This window comes from Wyeomyia smithii, chromosome 3, assembly GCF_029784165.1.
Source record: "Wyeomyia smithii strain HCP4-BCI-WySm-NY-G18 chromosome 3, ASM2978416v1, whole genome shotgun sequence".
Taxonomy (NCBI): Eukaryota; Metazoa; Arthropoda; class Insecta; order Diptera; family Culicidae; genus Wyeomyia; species Wyeomyia smithii.
In genome coordinates, this window is record NC_073696.1 from 156469738 (window position 1) to 156491823 (window position 22086).

The following is a 22086-nucleotide window of genomic DNA, read 5'->3' on the forward strand; positions in this document are numbered from 1 at the left end:
CGGTCATGCCCACAAGAATTTGTTCGCACAAGGGAAGGCAATGTTTATTTGTCCTGCCTGTAAAGATAAATTAGGCGGTAGAAGAATTCGTGCCTATTTTGCCTAAAAACTAAATAATGTGCCGGCTGTGCCAACGAATGCTGTTCAATTTGAACAGCTGTGTGATACTGTTGGATCACTGAGTGATAAAGTGGATTATTTGATGCTGTTGCAGAGCCGTAACGATCACAGCCCTGCTGCTCCTGTGTGGCCGAGCCTAGGGAATCTACGCCGGTGGGGTGGTAATGGTGGTGCGGTACGTAATTCTGCTAGCCGCGGCACTAACTCGATCGATTAAAATGATCTTTCGGTTGCATCTATCACCTCCGCTCTCCAATCAGTTAGATGGTGGTTGTATTCGCTTCGCATGAACTGTAAACTGCAGATGGGTGAAATACCTGTGTGTTCTTCAAACAGGTTTTCTGTCAAATTTCGCTAGCGGAAATTTGGAACTGTAAACTATCTTGACACATCACTGAAGTTGAGCATAATATAGACTTGTTTTTTTTACGTAGAATTACATTTCTCAGGAAGATCGGCTACATTGGGGTGAGAATGAAAATATAAAAACGAAAAAGCGGACGATATTTGTGTTTATAATGCTTATAAGCCGCTTAGTTTCCAACGCATTTCCGTCGTTTTCGCAGCAATCAATTGAAAATTATCCACGCATCAGCCCAAATGCAGACAATTGTAATTTGATTATTTGAACTATTGTAGGTAGCGAACGGCTTCGGCAGTGGTTGAGATTGCTGCAGAAGACCTGCCGAAGCCTTTCGCTACCCTACTATTGAATATGTTTATTTAAAAGTGTTAAACTAACAAAGTTTATTAAAAAGTCTTTAAAATAGCAATCAGTTTACTAGAGAATGATGGTGCTAACTGGTATATCTTTAATGAGTATTAAATATGAAGGTCAGAACTGTCAAAATGGTTGCAGATTTCTATTTGTATACGTAAAGAAAGGTTCAAGAAAAGAACGCAATCAATCGTACAAACAAAGGCTGCATAATGTAAATCGTACGAAAAATTAGTAACCTTACGCAGTAATATATACATTATACGGAATCAAAAATCACAGAACACAAAAATTTCGTTCAAGTAAATACTCGTGCTTCCGTTTTTTTTTGTTCGTTGTTATCCACGTTCGTATGAAAGTACATTCGTGAATTGCACAAATTATGCGTAAAGTTGCAATTTTATTCGATAACTTGCAGTACGAATGTTCTTTACATCCAACAAAAGTGCTGTACAATCTACGAATTCCATGTTTACGAAATGTGCACGCAGAGAATAACGAAAGAATATTTTCAGTGTATGTAGCAGCGGCCAGCAGCGATAGCGGGTGACAGTAGCGGTAGTAGTAGCAGCGTCAGCGGTAAGTGTAACGGTATTACCTCTTCTAGTAAAAAGCTGCTTTTATGCGATAGAGGCAATTTCTCCAGAGCAAAATCATTTCAAATCGCCTGGAAATACGCGAAAATTTAATCGACCATTTTTGATATGAATGAAACTTGGCACACGTATTTGGCTTAGCAAACTGAGCATTTTTCACAGGTGGAGGGATTTGAAAAGAGTTGAATTTTTTTTTCAAAGAAACTTGATGTTAATACGCAACTTTTAAAAAAAAGTCCAGGAGGGAGAAATGAAAAATATTTTTTTGGGTAGATTAATTTTTTTATGAAAATTCTAATTCAAACACTTTTCAAAATATTTGTATTCTGATAATTTTAAAAGATGCAGAGAGTCATTTTGAATCTAAAAGCTCTTGGTAGTAAACATTCTAAAGGCATTGGTTTTCGAGTTATTTCTAATTTAAACACCGAAAAATTATAATTATATAGGAAAATACACGTTTTTCTTAATTTGTCCATGGTTCTCCAGGAAAAACCATACGTTCATTGGAATGCTTGATCAAAAATATACAATTCATTCTTTGACAACAAAACGATTGGGAGAACGGTCCTCAAGAAAAGAGTTAAATGTTCTAAGTGATATAAATATATATAAGAATCAAATATTTATTTTCGAGTTTTATTATCTTAGGAACATATATTTTTATGACATAGATACTTTACAGAACTAGTTTCACCTTATATTTTATATACATCATAAGTAAATGATTCGTCATCTTTTGAAAACAGCTTCGTTTGTATCTTATTTTCTGAAATCGTAACAAAAAAGTACCATAAACTGGGGTGACTTTGATCACTTTTTTGATTGTATCTCAAATATTTTCAGAATATACTGATATTATACGATATTTTTAAAATAAGTACTGGCATGCATTGAAAAAGATTCAATCACTACTTCAAAAGTTTAGCAACAATTTTGCTGTTTTTAAATATGCTCTAAAAATTTTACACCAATCATCATTCCGGGTGACTTTGATCACTTCATTGTTTTGATGAATTTGGTGTAACACTTTGCTACTTTCACTAAATTGAACAGCCTTAAACGACTTAAACGAGTTTAAAAATATGGAAAGCAATTTAGGGGCCATTCACATTTTACGTGAACAGTTTATAATGGCGAATGTACAAGATTCATCCAAAATTTTCAGAATATATATGAATGATTATCCACTGAGAGAGAAGGTGGTCTAAAATCATCAAATCTAGTCCACGAGGAATATGACTTATGAAATTGGCCAAATTTGCATGTTACTCCACGTTTTGGGTTTTTTTTAAGAAGAAATATGTGATACGCTGTGGAGAATATTGGGACTTAACATTGCCTTTGAGGAAAAACTTGCAAAAATAACAATAAAATGTATTGTTATAATATTTGTTCATCTTAAGAACTAATCTGGGAACAAAACAAAAAAACTTTACATATTGCAACTTGTTGTTTTGAATCTACTTGAACCGGTTGTTTGTATGCAACAAAAATCGCCAAAAATACACTTTATTTTCAATTAATATTCTAGCATGAAAAACACTCTTTAAATAGCAGGAAATGCATGAATAGTAGCAATGCGAACATATATCCACGCAATTAGTGAGGATTACGACAAATCCCAAGCACTACGAGCGCTTTTTACCACATTTTCAAAAAAGAGGTACAGTGATCAAAGTCACCCCGGTGATCAAAGTCACCCCAGTTTACGGTAATACTTTTGTGTGGCAGCTATTATTATAGATTTTTTGAAAATACTTTTCCATTCTGTTACTCCTTGTTCATATTCTTTATTTGATACCCAACTAAATGACATTTTTGATGAATTTTTATTACTTTCCTGATTAGACCAATCATACAATTCTTTTGCGCTTGTAATGGGATGTTCATGTTCTTAAGCTAAACTTGCATTCCCTGCCATTCGTTTTAATATGCCACCAATTGCATCGCATGGGCCTTTACCATGAAAACTCGCAAAAAATGCCACTCTGCATCGACGTTATATTTTGTTTTGAACATGCAAAGACTTGCAAAGTTTTTTCTATTTTTATATTGTGAGGCAGCTCCATCAGACATTAATATCGCTTTTTTCAACTCTATTGTTGTTTTCAAAAAACTCATTAATTTGGCAATGAACACCTGAAACGCAACAGTATCATGATGGAGTACTTCCGATATTATGATGAAGCTGATGTTCTTAAGTGTTCCAGATTCTGAATAGTAAACAACGAAGGGATGAATGGTGGCTTGACTATCATTCCAATAATTACACGAATCACAAATTGATAAAGACGTTGACTGTTGACTGTTCAATATTTTTAATTTTGCAATAACGTTTTCGTTTAATTTGCGTAAGCTTGATGAGCACCGATGATTAGGAAAGGGTTTACAGCATTTGGGCTTGGTGTATTCCATTTTCACTTTATTCATCTTCACAAAATGCAAACTGTTACTAACACATCTGGAGTAGTGCAGTCGTATTTATATACGAAAACAGATATTGTAGGTAACCCAGTAGTTATTGGTTGCGTACTTTACAAACAGTTATTATTAGTAAACAAGTAGGTAGTGTTGCACGACAAATATATTTTTGCCTTTCTCCTAGAAAGGTATAGCAATCACTGGAAAAACCAAAGGTATAAAAGTGCTCCAAAGGGTCAAATCCCGTATATCAATCGACTTAGTTTGACGAGCTGAGCATTTTCTGTATGTGTGTGTGTATGTAACGCTCTCCCAATCTCACTCGATTTTCTCAGAGATGGCTGGACCGATCTTCATGGAATTAATTACAAAAGAGAAGTCTAGTTACCCCATAAGACCCTATTGAATTTCTTAGCAATCGGATTTTTGGTTTAGAGGTTATGTTTAAAAATGTGAAAATCACGAAACATCATTATCTCAGAAACTACTCAACCGACTTTAACAAAATTGGTTTTGAATGAACAAACTACTTAAAAAACCCTTAATTTTTGAGTTTCATGAAGATTGAACGTGTGGTTCAGAAGTTGTTTAAAGAAACGTGTTCTGGAGAGTGTTTAATCTCACTCATGTTTCTCAGAGATGGCTGAACCGATTTCCACAAATTCAGTCTCATTTGGAAGGTCTAATTACCCTATAAGACACTATTAATTTTTTTTTGCAATCGGACTTTTACTTTGCCTGTTATGTTTAAAAATGTGAAATCCAGCTTTGAAAAGAAACATATTTCGAAGACTACCTAAACTCACTCACTGTGCTCAGAGATGGCTAAACTGATTTCCACGAAATTAGTGTCAAATGAAAGGTCTAGCTGCCTCATAACACCCTATTGAATTTCAATGTAATCGGTTCGTTACTTTGTCTGTAAAGTATCAAAATATGAAAATCACGAAACTTCATTATCTCAGAAAGTACACAACCGATTTGAACAATATTGGTATTAAATGAACGGACTAGTTAAAGGATAATTGATGAATTTTATAGTGATTGAACACGTGGTTCAAAAATTGTGAAAAGAAACATGTTCCGGTGACTTTTCAAATTCACTCATTTTCCCAAAAATGGCTGGATTAAATTCAACAATCTTAGTGTCAAATGAGAATTTTGGCTTTCCTATAGGTTCCCCAGGGTTGGATCTCAAACTCACAAGTAAGAAATTCGATATGTGGTTCGAAAGTTATGAAAAGAAACTAAATTCAAAGACTATTTAAAACTGTAACTGCTTTGATCAAAACATATGGCCTCAACAAAATTTAAATTTGGTATTGTGCTATTCGTACGTTCCCGGTATTGCTCGTGATTGAAGTGTACGAAATTCAAAGTCATTTCTTTTAATTCGCTATTTATTAAGCACGAATATTATACTCCTAATTAATAACTTTTTTAACTTTTTGCCTTTCTCCTAGAAAGGTATAGCAATCACTTGCAAAACCGAAGATGTGAAAGTGCTCCAAAGGACCGAATGGCATATATCGCTCGACTCAGTTCGACGAGCTGAGCATTTTCTGTATGTATGTATGTATGTAGGTATGTATGTATGTATGTGTGTGTGTGTGTATGTGCAGATTTTTATTTTCACTCACTTTTCTCAGAGAAGGCTGGACCGATTTCAATTAAATTGTATGCAAATGAAAGTTCTAGTTGCCCCATAAATTCCATTGTAATTGGATTTTTATTTCAGAGGTTATGTTTAAAAATATAAAAATCACGAAACATCATAGATTGAACATGTGGTTCAAACGTTATGAAAAGAAACGTCTTTTGAAGACTGTTTAATTTCACTCATGTTTCTCAGAGATGGCTGGAACGATTTCCACAAAATCAGTGTCATATGCAAGGTCTAGTTACCCCATAAGACCCTATTGATTTTTTTGCAATCGGACTATTACTTTGCCTGTTATGTTTAAAAATGTGAAATCTAGCTATGAAAAGAAACTTATTCCGAAGAATACATAAACTCACCCGCTTTTCTCAGAGATGGCTGAACCGATTTCCACGAAATTAGTTTCAAATTAAAGCCCTAGTAACAATATTGGTTTTATCAAAGTTTTAAAACCACTTTTGTTACTTGGGAGGTCTAGCTGACTCATAACTCCCTATTGAATTTGACTGTAATCGAACTGTAACTTCGTCTGTAATGTACCGGATTGTGAAAATCACGAAACTTTATTATCTCAGAAAGTACACAGCCGATTTGATCAATAGTATTATCAGATGAACGGGCTAGTTAAGGGTTAACTGATGAATTATGATTTAACACGTGGTTTCAAATTTTGGCTGCCCTATACGTTCCCATTTCATTTGATTATAATCGAACTAAGCAACCGTTATGTATTAAATTGTTAATAAAACAACGAAATTCTATTATCCCAAATATTACACGAATTATTTGAACATAACTAGTGTCATACGAAGGAGTCATCTCTCAAACTTACTAATAACAAACTTCGTAACAATTTGATATGTGGTTCAAAAGTTATGGAAAGAAAAGAAATTCAAAGGCTATTTAAAACTATACCTGCTTTGATCAAAATATGTATAATAATATAATTTCAATGTGGTATCGTACCATCTGAATGTTCCCGGTATCACTCGTGATTGATTTGTTCGAAATTAAGAGTCATTTCTTTTATTTCGCTATTTCTTGAGCATTTACATTACGTCAAATTTCATATTTTATACTTCTATTACAACATCAATATTTTAAAATCAAAAAAGTGAATACACATTTATTGGGTTGAAGCGTTCACTGTGTGTGTGAAGAACAGAAAAACTCGTGAGAAATAACTTGAACACTGACAAGGCTGTACAAGTCGTTAAACTAGTTCCTAAAAGAAAATCACTTGACGAACTCACATTTGTCTCCTTTAAAGCTGGTGTCGATACACAGCTGAAAGATTTGGCTCTATCAAAATCGACATGGCAAAACGGTATTGTTTTCCGACAATTTGACTCCCAACGCACTTCGAACACGCGCGTTCCCTTTCGCTTCCAAACAACACCAGAGAGGAATCGATCGTAACGTCACCGCATTATCTCCATTTAGTTACCGCCACTTAGATAATTCTACTGCTCACAACGAACAAATAACAAACCTTTCGCACAACTATACATTATGTCCAGCTGATCGAATTTCGAATCAAAATAACCAAGATCACATTGTTCCCGCTATCGCAAATCGCTCTTTGACTTTCTACCAACAATACGTGCGAGGCTTCCGTAAAAAAACCAATTAATTACTGCTGGCCCTGTCTCAGTGTGACTATGACGTCATCGCCCTTACAGAAACTTGATTGCACCATGATATCCGCAATTCGGAACTTACACACAATTATGCCATTTATCGATGTGATAGAAACACACAGACCAGCCAGCACAGGCGCGGCGGAGGAGTTCTTATTGCCGTTAAGAATGAATTTCGTAGCACTGCTGTTTGTGTCGCAGACAGCGATCAGCTGGATCAGGTTATTGTTAGAATCTCGTTAGAAAAATTTGATTTAATTGCCTGCTGTGTGTATCTGCCACCGAACAGTGAGCCTGCGCTCTATGAGCTTCATGCGCAATGCGTGCAAAAGCTTGTCGATGAAGAGAGTGAACGCAATTTGGTTTTGATTGTTGGAGATTATAATTTGCTCTCACTTAAGTTGGGTACGCGATGAATGTTTAAACTGTATGTTACCGATAAATGCCTCGTCTGAGCAGGAGATGGTTCTAGTTGAATCAGTTTTATCGACTGGACTGTTCCAAATAAACAACGTAACGAATTTCAATAGAAGACTGCTCGATCTAGCATTCATTAATGATAGTAGCCGAGTAGTATTACTGGAGCCACCATTACCATTGCTGCCTATTGACCAACACCATCGTCCTTTTGCTATAACATTTGAGCTTGCTTATGATGAGAGAAACGATTTTAATGTTACGAGCCCACTCAATTTCGATTTTAACCGATGTGACTTCGAGTTGTTAAACAGACTGTTTGCTGAGACTCACTGGGAGGAAATTCTTTCTGACTGCAATGCTGATGATGCTGTTGTACGATTTTACGAGCATGTCTACGATATTCTGCGCGGTGCTGTGCCTACAAAGCAACAATTTGGTCAACGTGTCCGTAAACAACCGTGGTGGAACAACCAGCTACAGCATCTGCGAAACCGACTCCGCAAGGCAAGGAAAAAGTTTTTTAGGTGGAGAGATGAAAGGCACAAAGCTGAGCTGCGTGACATTGAGAGCGAATACAACTCTTTGCATGCGCACTGCTTTCACTGCTATATTCGCCGCGTGGAAGACAACATCAAACATGACCTTGCATCGTTTTGGGCGTACATAAGGAACCGGAAGCAACAAGGCGGAATTCCTCAACGTGTGCGTTACTTGGACACTGCAGCCGAAACCCCGCTAGAGGCAGCAAACTTGTTCTCATCCTTCTTTCGAACTGTGCAAAGAACAAACTTACCACCTTCGTCTGAAGAGTATTTGAGCAGTTTGCCGCTGTTCGACTTGAACATGCCGCTTTTCAAATTTTCGCTTAATGATGTGACGTCGAAGCTGCGATCTATTGATGGATCGAAAAGCGCCGGACCGGACAGACTGCCGCCTCTACTTTTTAAAAACTGTGCTGCGACGCTCGCTATTCCTGCATCGATTATTTTCAACTTATCGATGTCGGAAGGAAATTTCCCGACTGTTTGGAAGACTGCTGCTATTACACCCGTACATAAAGCAGGTAGTATGAACGACGTCTCAAACTACCGAGGAATTCCGATTTTGAGTTGTTTGCCAAAGGTTTTCGAAAGTCTTATCCACGACTCGCTTTACCCGAAGGTACATCTAATGTTTCGGAATACCAGCACGGATTTGTTAAAAAACGTTCGACAGTTAGCAACATGATTGCCTATGTCTCTGCTTTGACGAGAGCGCTCGAAAAGCGCTAGCAAGTTGACGCCGTTTACGTTGATTTTGCTAAGGCTTTCGATAGAGTGCCGCACCTTCTGATGGTTACCAAGCTGCAAAAAATGGGATTTCCTTCATGGCTGACACAGTGGATACTGTCGTATCTAACCGATCGAAATGCTTTTGTACGTGTGCATGGTACTAATTCACTTCCATTTAAAATTCGATCAGGTTTGCCCCAAGGAAGCCACTTGGGCCCACTGCTATTCATTCTTTTTGCAAACGATCTGTGTTCAACTATAAAATCTCCAAAGTACATGTTCGCTGATGATCTAAAGTTTTATCGTGTAGTATCATCGAGAGTTGACTGTTATGCTATACAATCCGACATAGATTCGCTGCTGAATTGGTGTACAATGAACGGAATGGAAGTGAATGTGCAGAAGTGTAACGTCATCTCATTCTGCAGACATAGGCAAACTACTCAGTTCGATTATAAGATGGAAATAGCCAGTATTACTCGACGTGCTTATCGAGTAAGCACCGTGAAAGACTTGAGTATTCTCCTGGACTACAAACTGTGTTTCACTCAGCATGTTGCAGTTACTACCGCTAAAGCATATGCTGTATTAGGTTTCATCAAAAGGAACACGCAGCAGGTTGATGATATTTATTGTCTGAGGTCCCTCTACTGTGCGCTAGTCCGCAGTATACTCGAGTACGGAGTACTTGTTTGGTCACCTTATTACGCTGTTCAGATCAACAGGATCGAACGAATCCAGCGTCAGTTTGTACGGTACGCACTGAGAATGTTGCCTTGGGAGGATCCAATAAGTCTACCGCCCTATGAACACCGATGTGCCCTCATACAGCTACCCACTCTGGCGAATAGGAGAAGTTTGCTGCAACGTTTATTTATTTTCGATCTCCTGGGAAACAATATTGACAGCACAGAGCTACTAGAACGAGTTCATTTCAACGTACCATCTAGAATTACTAGACGATCGGATTTTTTGAGACTTCCTATGCATCGCACTTTATTTGACCAGAACGATCCAATTGAACTATGTTGTCGTGCATTTAATGTTGTGTCTGAATTTTATGACTTTGGTATAACCAGGACCGCTTTTAAATCTAGAATAAGTTAATATTAAGAACTGTCTACAGATTTAATCGAAGACCAGTAAATAAATAAATAAAATAAATTAAAAATCTATTATTACAAATAATAAGTTTGAATAAGAAAGGCTGGATCTGACCGCTAGGTGGATTAATTTTGGGTTTTTTTATAAAACATTCGGCAAGGGGGAACGTGTAGGTAGGCTAAGGTTTAGCGCTTGAGTTATTTATCCAATCGTTTTGTTGTCAAAAAATGAATTGTATATTTTTGATCAAGCATTCCAATGAACGTATGGTTTTTGCTGGAGAACCATGGACAAATTAAGAAAAACGTGTATTTTCCAAAATATTAATAATTTTTCGAGCTAAAATTTAAAATAACTCGAAAACCGATGCCTTTAGAATGTTTACTACCAAGATCTTTTTGATTCAAAATGACTCTCTGCATCTTTTAAAATCATCAGAATACAAATATTTTGAAAAATGTTTGAATTAGAATTTTTATTAAAAAAATTAATCTACCACAAAAAAATTATTTTTCATTTCTCCATCCTGGACTTTTTTTTAAAAGTTGCGTATCATTATCGAGTTTCTTTGAAAAAATAAATAAAAAAAAATTCAACTCTTTTTTTTTTTAAATTGAAATTTAATGTTTATTTTTAATATTTTTTGGTCAAAAAAAATTTTTTTTTGTACAGTGGAAATATTCTTTTATGGTGCATTTTCAATTTCCTACAACTCATTCTCAGACAGTTTTTCTCTACAACCAACGGTTTCTGGGCTACAATGCTTCGAATAAAACCTATGCCAAAAGGCATACGCCCTTTTAGAATGTAACTCATGGGTGTCAAAAATCTCTCCACCTGTGAAAAATGCTCAGTTTGCTAAGCCAAATACGTGTGCAAAGTTTCATTCAAATCAAAAATGTTCGATATTCGACCATAGGTCATTTGGCGCGATCTTGCTCTCCAGTAAAAAACTGCCGTATTTTGGCAACACACAAACGGGGGTGTTGGCAATCAAAATCTGTCTGCCGTCAAATTTTTAGTCCGAAAACCGCTTTTAATGTCGGAAAAAGCACAGAGATCATAGCACTATATCCTAAATAGATTTCAAAAACTAATTGTCCTTTTAAGGATTAACTAAATAGCCAATTGTAGAGTTAAAATAATTTCGTTCATACATTACGCCTTATTCAAAATGTTCGTGCGCCTTGACATAGACGATTGTAAATTCGATATGATCTTCATGTCTCAGCGCGAGTTCGAAATTTTAATGTGCACCAAGGAACAAATAACTGAGTGACCAAATTTTTTATAAGTAGACCCTGTTGATGTTTTCCACAATAATGCGAAGGAGCCGAGTTTAGAGCAACCATCAACGTCAAACATTAGTTTCACTATTCAGGATGTCAATGATATTCAACATATTGTTTTCTGAAAGAATTTGAGGCGACATTTTGACGACAACTTATAAACATTTAAGCATAGCATATATATTTAAGCATTTAAGCTGATAAGAACAGCTTTTACTACATTTACACAGTTTACCTAACTATAATCGATCCACTGCATCGCGCCACGCCATTCCGATGCGTCTTGATACAATTATTTTTGGCTGATCGTGCTCGCGAGTAGGGGAGTGCACGCGAATAAGACCGTAAATAGGAGTGTGTGTCCATGATTACGGGAGCGAAGGAAACTCGCAAGCGTCAACACTCGGTGGTGTGAAATGATGGAAGTGTGAAAGAACGAGATACCGTTCGAATGGTGGAGGTACTTCATTGTGTGTGTGATTACGGTAGCGGTGAGAACACTACTTGGGGTATCGCATGCTTGTTAAGAGCGAGTTTAGCAACACTGGAGCATACAACCATAAACCATTTGTAGTTAAAAAAACTTTGAAACAAGTTGTTTTCCTTGTTTTGAGTTGCATAATAAATATTTTTTTTGTGTATTCTTTAATCGGTAAGATAAAACTGTTATCTGCAATTTTTCTGAAGAAGTCACACCGATTAAACAAGCTGTTCTGGCTTTAAAAATATTTTTTAACAATATAGGCAATCCACGGGTGACGTTTCACTGCTTGTACGTTTATAATTGTTTTTCAAGTTGCAAAACCAAAACACAACCAAACACGAAATCTTTTGATGCCGGAAAAAAAATCTAAAGTGATATTTTATTATTGGGTAAAGGATTGTCACTAACCATACTGGAGCAACCGATCGTTTGTTTTTCGTGGTGGCATCCAAGTTGCGACCGTTCGAACATAGCTGAGGCTGTCAAAAGTTGAAAACAAACTGAAATCAGCTGACCGCACCTGTCTCGTCGATTGCCTTAGCAACATCCATAAATTACGTAACGCAAAAAAACCCAATTTTTGGACCCCCACCCTCCCATATGTAACAAAAAGTAACACTAAAACCTACCCCCCATAAAAATTACGTAACACTGTAAAAGAATTTGCCAAATAAAAATGCACATATTTGGAAAGTCTCCCCATGGATTTTTTGTAACGTAACGCTGATCTTACCTACACCCCCCCCCCCTCTCCCCTATATAACAAATCGTAAAGCCAAAGTATATAATATGTTACGTAATCTATGGTTGCCGCCTTATACCATTTTTACAAAAAAAAACCTTTTCACAAATTATTCGTGACCAAAAACAAAACATAATAATAGCATAAAATAACATCTTAAGCTGTAGATTCACGGTATGGAAAGGGCTACTGTCGGTAACGTAGTTTTTGATAACCGTTGGTAGCAATCGTAGGGTAGGCGTAGTTTAGCCGAGACACATCATCTGCCATACTTAGCCAAAGACACGATTACAAGCAAATCAACCAATCTCTCTCAGCCCAATATTTCAATGCTTCTAGCCTCGTTATAAAAGGGCATTCCACCATCATAGATCCTTTTCTTTCTTACTTACGATCAACCCAATAGCAAGTGTCACGGCCGGTCACCGAAATTAATTATTGTTTAGTTGTAAAATTTTAGTAGCTAGTGTAATAAAGTTAAATGATTTAATAAACGTTGTTAGAGTGTAAAAGTTTTGAGTCAATAAATTAACAGTTGTGTAGAACAAAAATCGTGTAGTGAGTGCTTGAATAAAAGGAACTACTCGCATACTGGCGCTTTGGTGTGAAGTTAGGCAATAAGCTCGACTAGAAAGGGAGAGCGCAATTTCATGCTACTAGAATTCGGGATTCGCGTCGGAGTCGCGGAATATCGCAAAATTGGAGGTCACAACATTGGTGCCGTGACCAGGATAGCGTTCCCTTGAGATACCGACGCCGAGACGCCATTTGGACAATTGAATCGGTGCCATATTCAACTTTAACAATGGTAGAGGCGCCATCGCGACTATCGAACAGGTGAATTCACTGGGCGCTGCCATCACGTTTTCGTACGCTAAACTTCTGTGTGCAGCTATAACGGTTTTTCGGGATCAAGGAGACATTGAATAATTATACAAGGCTTATTGAACAGGCCTACAAGGTGAGGACCTGTCCAATTTCATACATTTGTGATTTCATTTCTACCTGGTCATTTTTTGTGGTTCTACTGTCTCACTACTTCGACGGAGTTTTGGTGGCCGGATATTTTTTCATCGATTTGGTGCTATTGGGGACTAAGTCTGGACTCGGAAAGACGATCTGAAATTCAACTCGGTGGACGCAGGATTCTTGCAACCCTACGTGAACGCTTTGGGCTGTGCTGGTGTGCTGAATTCAATTTCGCGCGCCAAACGAGGGAAGCTGAGATATTTATAATACAAGGCCTATTAGACAGGCTCACCAGGTGAGTTCCTGTCCAGTGAACGATATTTTTCTCTCGAAGGTGCTTTGCTGGTTGCCTTTTACAGGTTTTGGCTGCTCTTCGTGATATTCATACGGTGCAGGGAGCATGGCGACGACGTCCAAAAAGTACAAGGGACTGGTGCGCAGCAGAAACTACGTGGTGCAATGCGTAGAGCGACTGGACCAATACCTGCAAACTACGAAAGCCTTGATTGAATTATCTAAGGAACTCAGCGACATTCAAAAATTCCACTATTTGCGTGCTTCTCTGAAAGGCGATGCTCTTAAGTTGATAGATTCTTATGCGATGAGTGAGGCTAATTATAGGGTTGCTTGGGAAAGTTTAGTCGACAGGTTTTCGAACAAATATCTCCTCAAAAAGCGACACTTGAATGCCTTATTCGGTTACACTCGGATGAGGCGGGAATCAGCGGCTGGTTTACACGATCTTATCGACTGTTTTGAACGTAACACGAAAATTTTGGACCAATTGGGAGAGAAAACGAACGGTTGGGGAGCCATGCTGGTCCAGTTGATGGTGTCGAAACTGGACGACGTCATGCAGAAACTATGGGAGGAAAATGTTACACCGGACAAAGAGCCATCTTTTGCGTCGTTGGTCGAATTTCTCAAAAAGCAAACTAGAGTTTTGGATGCGGTTTCGGTCGATCAACATATGTTTTCAACGGCAACATCGTTCAGTGGTAGCAAATTCCGTCCCACTAAAGTTTCGGTCAACTCGGCGACCGAAAATACGCCCTCAAACTGTTTCGCTTGCAGTGAGAAACATTGGATTACCAAGTGTGAAACGTTCGCCAGCCTACCGGTGGACAAACGGCTGCAGCTCACAAATTCTAAGCGTCTCTGCAGCAACTGTCTGGGGCGAAATCACTTGGCGCGAGATTGTCCTTCCAAATATCGATGCAAAACGTGCTCGAAAAAGCATCATTCGTTGCTGCATCCTGGTTTTCCCGGTTCTGGTTCTACTTCTAATCCTAATTCAACTTCAGTAGCGAGCAACGTGAATTCTTCTGTTCCACCTACAACCGGTGGTGCTCTGAACTCTGGTGAATCGGTTTCTAGTTAGGTGGCATCAATCTCTTCTAATGTGGTGATGGGTCAACCTAGGTCGCACACGTTTTTGCTAACGGTATTGCTTAAGGTGAAGGACGTATGGGGAAGGACCCACCAAGCAAGGGCTCTTCTGGATTCTGGATCACAGGTCAACTTGATGTCTGAAAATCTGTGTAAATTACTTCAGTTATCACGGCGGGACAAGAAGGTGGAAATTACTGGAATTGGACGATCTCGGAGCCGTACAGCATATGAAGTTTCCACCACGGTTGAGTCTCGAGTGCAGAATTTCTCAACGTCAATGGATTTCTTGGTTTTGGGGCAGGTCACTAGCGACCAGCCATCTGTTTCGATACCGCTAGCTCATTTAGAACTTCCCCCTGACATGGTCTTGGCCGATCCCAGTTTCAATGTTTCTGGACCGATTGATTTAATCTTGGGTGCGCAGCAATTTTACGAGTTTCATGTACGCGATGGTGGCCGGCTGCAAGTGCGAAATTTCGACAATACGCTACCAGTATTTGTCAATACGGTGTTCGGATGGGTGGTGGCCGGCGAAGCTAAATGCATGAAGGAATCAACACTGGTTAGCTGTCACATCACGAAGCTAGACTCTCTTGAAAAGGCGATCGAAAAGTTTTGGATAGTCGAAGAACTACCGGTTAAAACCCCCCGCTCTCAGGAAGAAGAGGACTGCGAAACACATTTCGTGAACACGTTCACACGAGACGAAACTGGCAGATATATTGTGCGCTACCCTAAGCAGATGAATTTTGCAAAAATGATCGGTGAATCGAAACGAATGGCTTTAAGACGGTTTTTACAAACTGAAACACGGCTGGCAAAGGATTCAAATCTACGCTCGCAGTACGGGGACTTTATGAAGGAGTACATCGAGTTAGGTCATATGAAATGCATCGGCGGCGTGGACGACCTTAGTCTCGACGAAGGTAAAACGGTCTGCTATCTTCCACATCACCCAGTTTTTAAAGAGTCGAGTACTACAACTAAAGTACGGGTGGTATACAATGGGTCTGCTAAAACTTCAACTAATTTCTCTCTTAATGACGCTCTACTAACTGGTCCCACGATTCAAGACGACCTGCTCAGTTTGATGCTCCGCTTCCGAAAACATGCTATAGTTTTGGTCGCTGATGTTGCGAAAATGTATAGGCAGATTCAGGATCACTCAGACGACACTTCGCTTCAACGCATTCTCTGGCGCTTCAATCCTTCGGATCCAATTCAGGTGTACGAGCTGCAAACTGTCACCTACGGTTTGGCCCCATCGTCGTTTCTCGCCACTCGTGTCTTGAAGCAATTGGCTATAGACGGCAGTCAAAAGTACAAACTTGGAGCAAAGGCCGTAGATGAAGACTTCTATATGGACGATTTTCTCTCGGGGGCGGACACGATCAAAGAAGCGATTCAGCTTCAAAAGGAAGTTCAAGCCCTATTGGCGGAAGGAGGTCTCGATCTACGGAAATGGTGTTCGAAATTCCCACAAGTGCTAGAAAATTTGCCCACTGAAGCACTGGGAGGAGAAACCACCCTGCACTTTGATCCCGAACAGAAAATTAAAACGCTTGGAGTAGGGTGGACAACAGAATCTGATCAGCTTTGCATCGAAGTACAGCAAATTACTAACGACGGTTGTTGGACGAAACGGAACATATTCTCGGCGATTGCGAAACTATACGACCCGCTTGGATTGGTGTCTCCTGTCGTGGCATGGGCGAAAATCAAAATGCAGCATCTCTGGCTCTCCACTGTTGACTGGGACGATCCCGTTCCGATGGATATTGCGACCAAATGGGAAGAATTCTCAACGCAAATGTCTTATTTGGAAGGCTACAAGATTCCTCGGTTCGTTTTTCTGGTCGGTGCAATCTCTACCCAGTTTCACGTTTTTGCGGATGCGTCCGAAGTTGGGTATGGTGCCTGCATTTACGCTCGTTCGACTGGCAAGGATGGGCAAATCAAAATTGAGCTCGTCGCGGCGAAATCACGAGTTGCTCCACTCAAACGGCTTAGTCTGCCGCGGCTTGAGCTTTGTGCTGCACGTCTGGGGGCGAGACTCTACGCCAAGGTTTCAGCAGCGCTGCGGTTGGAGGGGATTCCTTGCTGGTTCTGGTCGGACTCAACTGTCACTCTTCATTGGATTCAGGCACCACCTAACACTTGGCAAACGTTTATCGGAAATCGTACAGCTGAAATTCAGCAACTTACCCACGGCTACAGCTGGAATCACGTCAAAGGAACCGACAATCCGGCAGACCATATTTCTAGAGGAATGCTTCCTCAGCAATTTGTCATCAACAGCATCTGGCGCTGTGGCCCACCCTGGCTTTCAAAAGGAGAAGAAAACTGGCCTAAACACCCCACTGGAACTCCGCCAGAAGACATACTAGAAGGACGAAAAACTGTACTAGTGATACGCCAGCCACTGGAACATTGTTTCCTTTTCCACCGATACTCATCCTTCTGGCGCTTGGTTCGAATTACCGCTTTGATTCTTCGCTTTGCCAACCATTGTCGTCGCAAATTTAATCACTATCCTCACCTATTCGCTGTAGTAGAGTTAGAACACGCAAAGGATGCGCTAACGAAAGTTGCACAGCAGAAAATGTTCACTGAGGAGCTGAAGGAACTGGCACAATCCCGACCGGTTTCCAACAAATCATCGTTGAAATTACTTGGTCCTTTTCTCGACGAAAAAGGCATTATTCGTATCGGCGGCAGACTTGAGCGCTCCGCTGAAAACTACCAAACCAAGCACCCAGCGATTTTACCTAAGATCCACCCACTCACACGCCTCATCACGAAACACTATCACGCACTATGCTTACACTCTGGTCCTCGCATGACGCTAGCTACGATGAGGCAAGAATTTTGGCCAATCAACGGAAAAGTTACCGCTAATCTTGTGTGTAGTAAGTGTCCGCAATGCTTCCGCCAAAACCCTGTCCCTGTTAAGCAACCCATTGGCCAATTCCCGAAATCCCGCATCACGCCTAGCAGTCGGAGTGGACTACTGCGGCCCTGTCTACATCAAACCACAACACCGAAGAGTGGCACCACGAAAAGCATACATAGCCGTGTTTGTTTGCTTTGCCTCAAAGGCTGTACACCTCGAGCTCGTCAGCGATTTGTCCACAGATGCTTTCATCGCTGCCCTACATCGTTTTATCGCCCACCATGGTATGCCGTCTGAAATTCACTCGGACAACGGGACAAATTTTCAAGGAGCGAACAACACTCTGCTCGAACTGTACCGCCTCTTCGACAACAAACGCACCCGGGAAGCTATAACTAACGAATGCAGCCAGCACCGAATCCAGTGGCACTTCATCCCACCACGGGCACCTTCTTTCGGCGGCCTATGGGAGGCTGCAGTGAAAACCGCGAAAACATCACTGGTAAAAATTCTTGGCAGTACCCAGCTCTCCTTTGAGGATTACGCGACCTTGCTTTCCCAGATTGAAGCCAACATGAATAGCCGTCCACTGACATCGCTATCGAACGATCCTTCGGAGCTAGACGTTCTCACTCCCGGTCATTTCATCATCGGATCGCCACTTATCAGCCTACCGGAGCCGAATTACACAAACATCCCCACCAATCGGCTTGATCACTACCAGCAGCTGCAAAAACTCATCCAACAACATTGGGACCGGTGGAGGAAAGAATACCTCACAGAACTCAACCATCAGCGAGAGAAGGCTACATTTTCAACCCACATCCAGGTCGGACAGATTGTTTTGGTCAAGGAGGACGGAAAACCTTCCATCTCTTGGCCTCTCGCACGGATAGAAGAAATTCATCCCGGAGCCGACGGAGTGGTACGAGTTGCCACTTTGCGAACAGCTACTTCGACCTACAAACGCCCTATTTCGCGGATTTTTCCACTCCCCGACAACCAGCAACCAACAGCCGAACCAGATGATCCTCCAGAAACCGAAGAAGCTGAAAAAGGTACAACACAAAAAAGAGAAGATTAAGTTAAAAATTTCATTCCTTGTGCAAAACTGTTCCATGTGCTATTGTAGTTTGTTTTGCTAAGTAAATTTGAACTGTCAAATTTAGGTGGCCGGCAATGTAGATTCACGGTATGGAAAGGGCTACTGTCGGTAACGTAGTTTTTGATAACCGTTGGTAGCAATCGTAGGGTAGGCGTAGTTTAGCCGAGACACATCATCTGCCATACTTAGCCAAAGACACGATTACAAGCAAATCAACCAATCTCTCTCAGCCCAATATTTCAATGCTTCTAGCCTCGTTATAAAAGGGCATTCCACCATCATAGATCCTTTTCTTTCTTACTTACGATCAACCCAATAGCAAGTGTCACGGCCGGTCACCGAAATTAATTATTGTTTAGTTGTAAAATTTTAGTAGCTAGTGTAATAAAGTTAAATGATTTAATAAACGTTGTTAGAGTGTAAAAATTTGAGTCAATAAATTAACAGTTGTGTAGAACAAAAATCGTGTAGTGAGTGCTTGAATAAAAGGAACTACTCGCATACTGACGCTTTGGTGTGAAGTTAGGCAATAAGCTCGACTAGAAAGGGAGAGCGCAATTTTATGCTACTAGAATTCGGGATTCGCGTCGGAGTCGCGGAATATCGCAATATTGGAGGTCACAACATAAGCCCATAAGAACATCTACGCAAAGTCAAAAATGACATTTAAAAAAAATGAGATGAGAAGCATTTTGTGTTCTCTAATGTTATCGATAAAGATTTACGGTACTTTTTTAAGAAAAAATAGAATCCGTTAGGAAAGACGATCAAAAATGGTTGAAATGTTATTAAAAATTGATTAGGGTATCGAACGTCTTTGGTAGGTTTTTGCATAATACTGCTGCAGAAAAGCTGCCAAAGAAAACTTATTAATGTATGTTTTACTTTGTTTTGTCGTGCAAATCATAAATAATACTGACTGTCGAACTTAGTACTACAAACGCAAATCCTCAATCCCGTAACGGTTTGGCATCTAAGACCGTGAACAAAATCTGATCTTTTACGATTTTTATCAATGGTTTTAAGTTGAAAAATTATAATTTCGATAATTTATAATCATGAATCAAATTCCAACTTCTCAGAGCGATGAAACCAACTCAAAAGTTTATGAGCTTTATCCTAAGTTTAATGAGTTTTTATTGTAGTTTCATGAGATAAATTACTGACTTTATAAACCAAAACACGAATCCAAATATAATGTCAAATTTCATTCGTGGAACGCTAGATCACATGAGGTATATCTCCAGTTTCGTGATCGATGAATCATGACATTAAGATTTAATGAACCAAAGCGAAGTTTCATAAATTAAATGTACACCCAGTCCGCACAAATGGATGTTTAAGAGAAGATTCATATTCATATTGGGAATATGCTCTGTAAATGGTCAGGAATGCTAAAAAAGCGTTGAAAAGGCGGGGCTTAGAGCCTTATACAAACTCTTAGCAATTGTCCCAAAGTGGTTTGTTAGAAATTTTCTACATTTAAGGTGCCGCCACACGGACGCTAATTCCCTTAGTTTCTAAGTCTTAGTTGATTGTAAAAAGCATTTTTTCATCATCTCTATGTTATAACTTTTGACAGTACAATCCCGCGTTATGATGAAAAAACCTAAATTAATCCACCTAGCGGCCTGACCCAGCCTTTCTCATTCAAACTTTTATTTGTAAAAATAGATTTACATGAACGCTTCAATCCAATAAATGTATATTCACTCTTTAGGTACTCAAATATTGATGTTGTAATCTAAACTTATAAAAATGCAGTCCGGTCTGTCTGTCTGATCCATATAGGCTCGAAAACTACCAAACCGATCGACGTGAAAATTTATATGTAGGGGTTTTTGGTGCCGATAAAGGTTCCTATGGTAGTTTGAGACCCCTCCCTCTTTTGAAAGGGAGGGGTCCCCTACAAACGAAACATTAATTTCTACACAACTCAAGAACAAACCAAGCAAATGAAACCGAATTTGGAATGTGGATGTTTTAAGGGGTAACAAATATGACCATAATGGTTCGACACCCCTCCCTCTTCTGGAAGGGAGGGGTTCCATACAAATGAAACACAAATTTCTGCACATCTCGAGAACTAATCAACTAAATGGAACCAAATTTGGCAGGTGAATGTTTTTAGTGGTGACAAATATGTTCCATAATCGACCTCAGGCAACATTTTGGATTGTAAGATAGCGACTTCCGGTTTCTGAAAAACAGCTGAAAATGACCAAATAGCACCCAATATGAGTGTTTATTCAACCAGTATGACGTTCGAAATCCAGAAATTGTCTCCAAATGCCGTTATGAAATTCAAAATGGCGACTTCCGGTTTCAAAAAAAAGCGGCAAACGACCAAACACTACCCAATATGGGTATTTCTGGAATCGTAATGATGCACTGGAGCCATAAATCAACTTCAGACAACATTTTGAATTTTAAGATGGCAACTTCTGGTTTTTGGAAAACAGCCTGAAATGAACGATTCTCATTGAACAGCCGGAAATGACCAAATACCATTCAATGAAAATGTTTTCGGACCCAGAATTACGCCCAGATGACAGAAATTGATTCCACAGGCAATTTTAAAGTCCAAAATGACGACTTTCGGTTTCTGAAAAACAGCCCAAAGTGACCAAATACCAACCAATATGAGTATCTCCGCAGCCAGAATGTTGCAAGAAGCTAAAAATTGACCTCAGACACCATTTAAAATTGTAAAATGGTAACTTTTGGTTTCTGAAAACAGCCGATTTTCGTCTATCATGAGTATCTCCGGATCTAGAGAAATCGACCAAAGACCCCATTTTGGATTCTAGGTTGGCGACTTCCGGTTCCTGGGAAACAGCCGAAAATGATCGAATAACACCCAATATGGGTGTTTCTTCAACCAGGATGACGCTCAGAGGCCAGAAATTTTCTTAAATACCATTTTGAAATCCAAGATGGCGACCTACGGTTTGTGAAAAACATTCTTAAATAACCAAATACCATCCAATATGAGTATCTCTGGAACCAGAATGATGCAATGAGCTAACAATTGACCTCAAGCATCATTTTGAATTGCTTAATGGCAACTTCTAGGAACAGTCGAAAATGACCGATAATACTCAATATAAATATTTCCGTAATTGAGATGATGCATAGAAACCAAACATTGACCCTGGACACCATTTTGAATTTAAGCACGACCACTTTTAAGTTCTGGAAAGCAACCAAAATAACTAAATACCTCCCAATATGGGTATTTCCGGTGTCAGATTGATGC

At 39.5% G+C, this 22086-nt stretch overlaps 2 protein-coding genes across 2 annotated transcripts; both read left to right on the forward strand.

Moving 5' to 3' along the window:
- The first annotated feature begins 13837 nt into the window (after positions 1 to 13837).
- On the forward strand, positions 13838 to 14818 carry LOC129728735 (uncharacterized). The gene has a single exon (XM_055687191.1). The coding sequence runs from the start codon at positions 13838 to 13840 to the stop codon at positions 14816 to 14818; it is 981 nt and encodes a 326-aa protein (XP_055543166.1).
- A 27-nt stretch (positions 14819 to 14845) lies between these two features.
- LOC129728736 (uncharacterized) lies at positions 14846 to 18806 on the forward strand. Its single transcript, XM_055687192.1, has 2 exons — positions 14846 to 17738; positions 17824 to 18806. The coding sequence occupies exons 1-2, from the start codon at positions 14846 to 14848 to the stop codon at positions 18804 to 18806; spliced, it is 3876 nt and encodes a 1291-aa protein (XP_055543167.1).
- The last annotated feature ends 3280 nt before the right edge of the window (positions 18807 to 22086 follow it).

Excerpts from the sequence above, each read along its gene's own strand:
- LOC129728736 (XM_055687192.1), top strand. The coding sequence starts at position 14,846 with ATGGGTCAACCTAGGTCGCACACGTTTTTGCTAACGGTATTGCTTAAG. Across the intron at positions 17,739-17,823 it reads TACCGCTAATCTTGTGTGTA|CAGTCGGAGTGGACTACTGC; the intron begins GTAAGTGTCCGC and ends CATCACGCCTAG.
- LOC129728735 (XM_055687191.1), top strand. The coding sequence starts at position 13,838 with ATGGCGACGACGTCCAAAAAGTACAAGGGACTGGTGCGCAGCAGAAAC.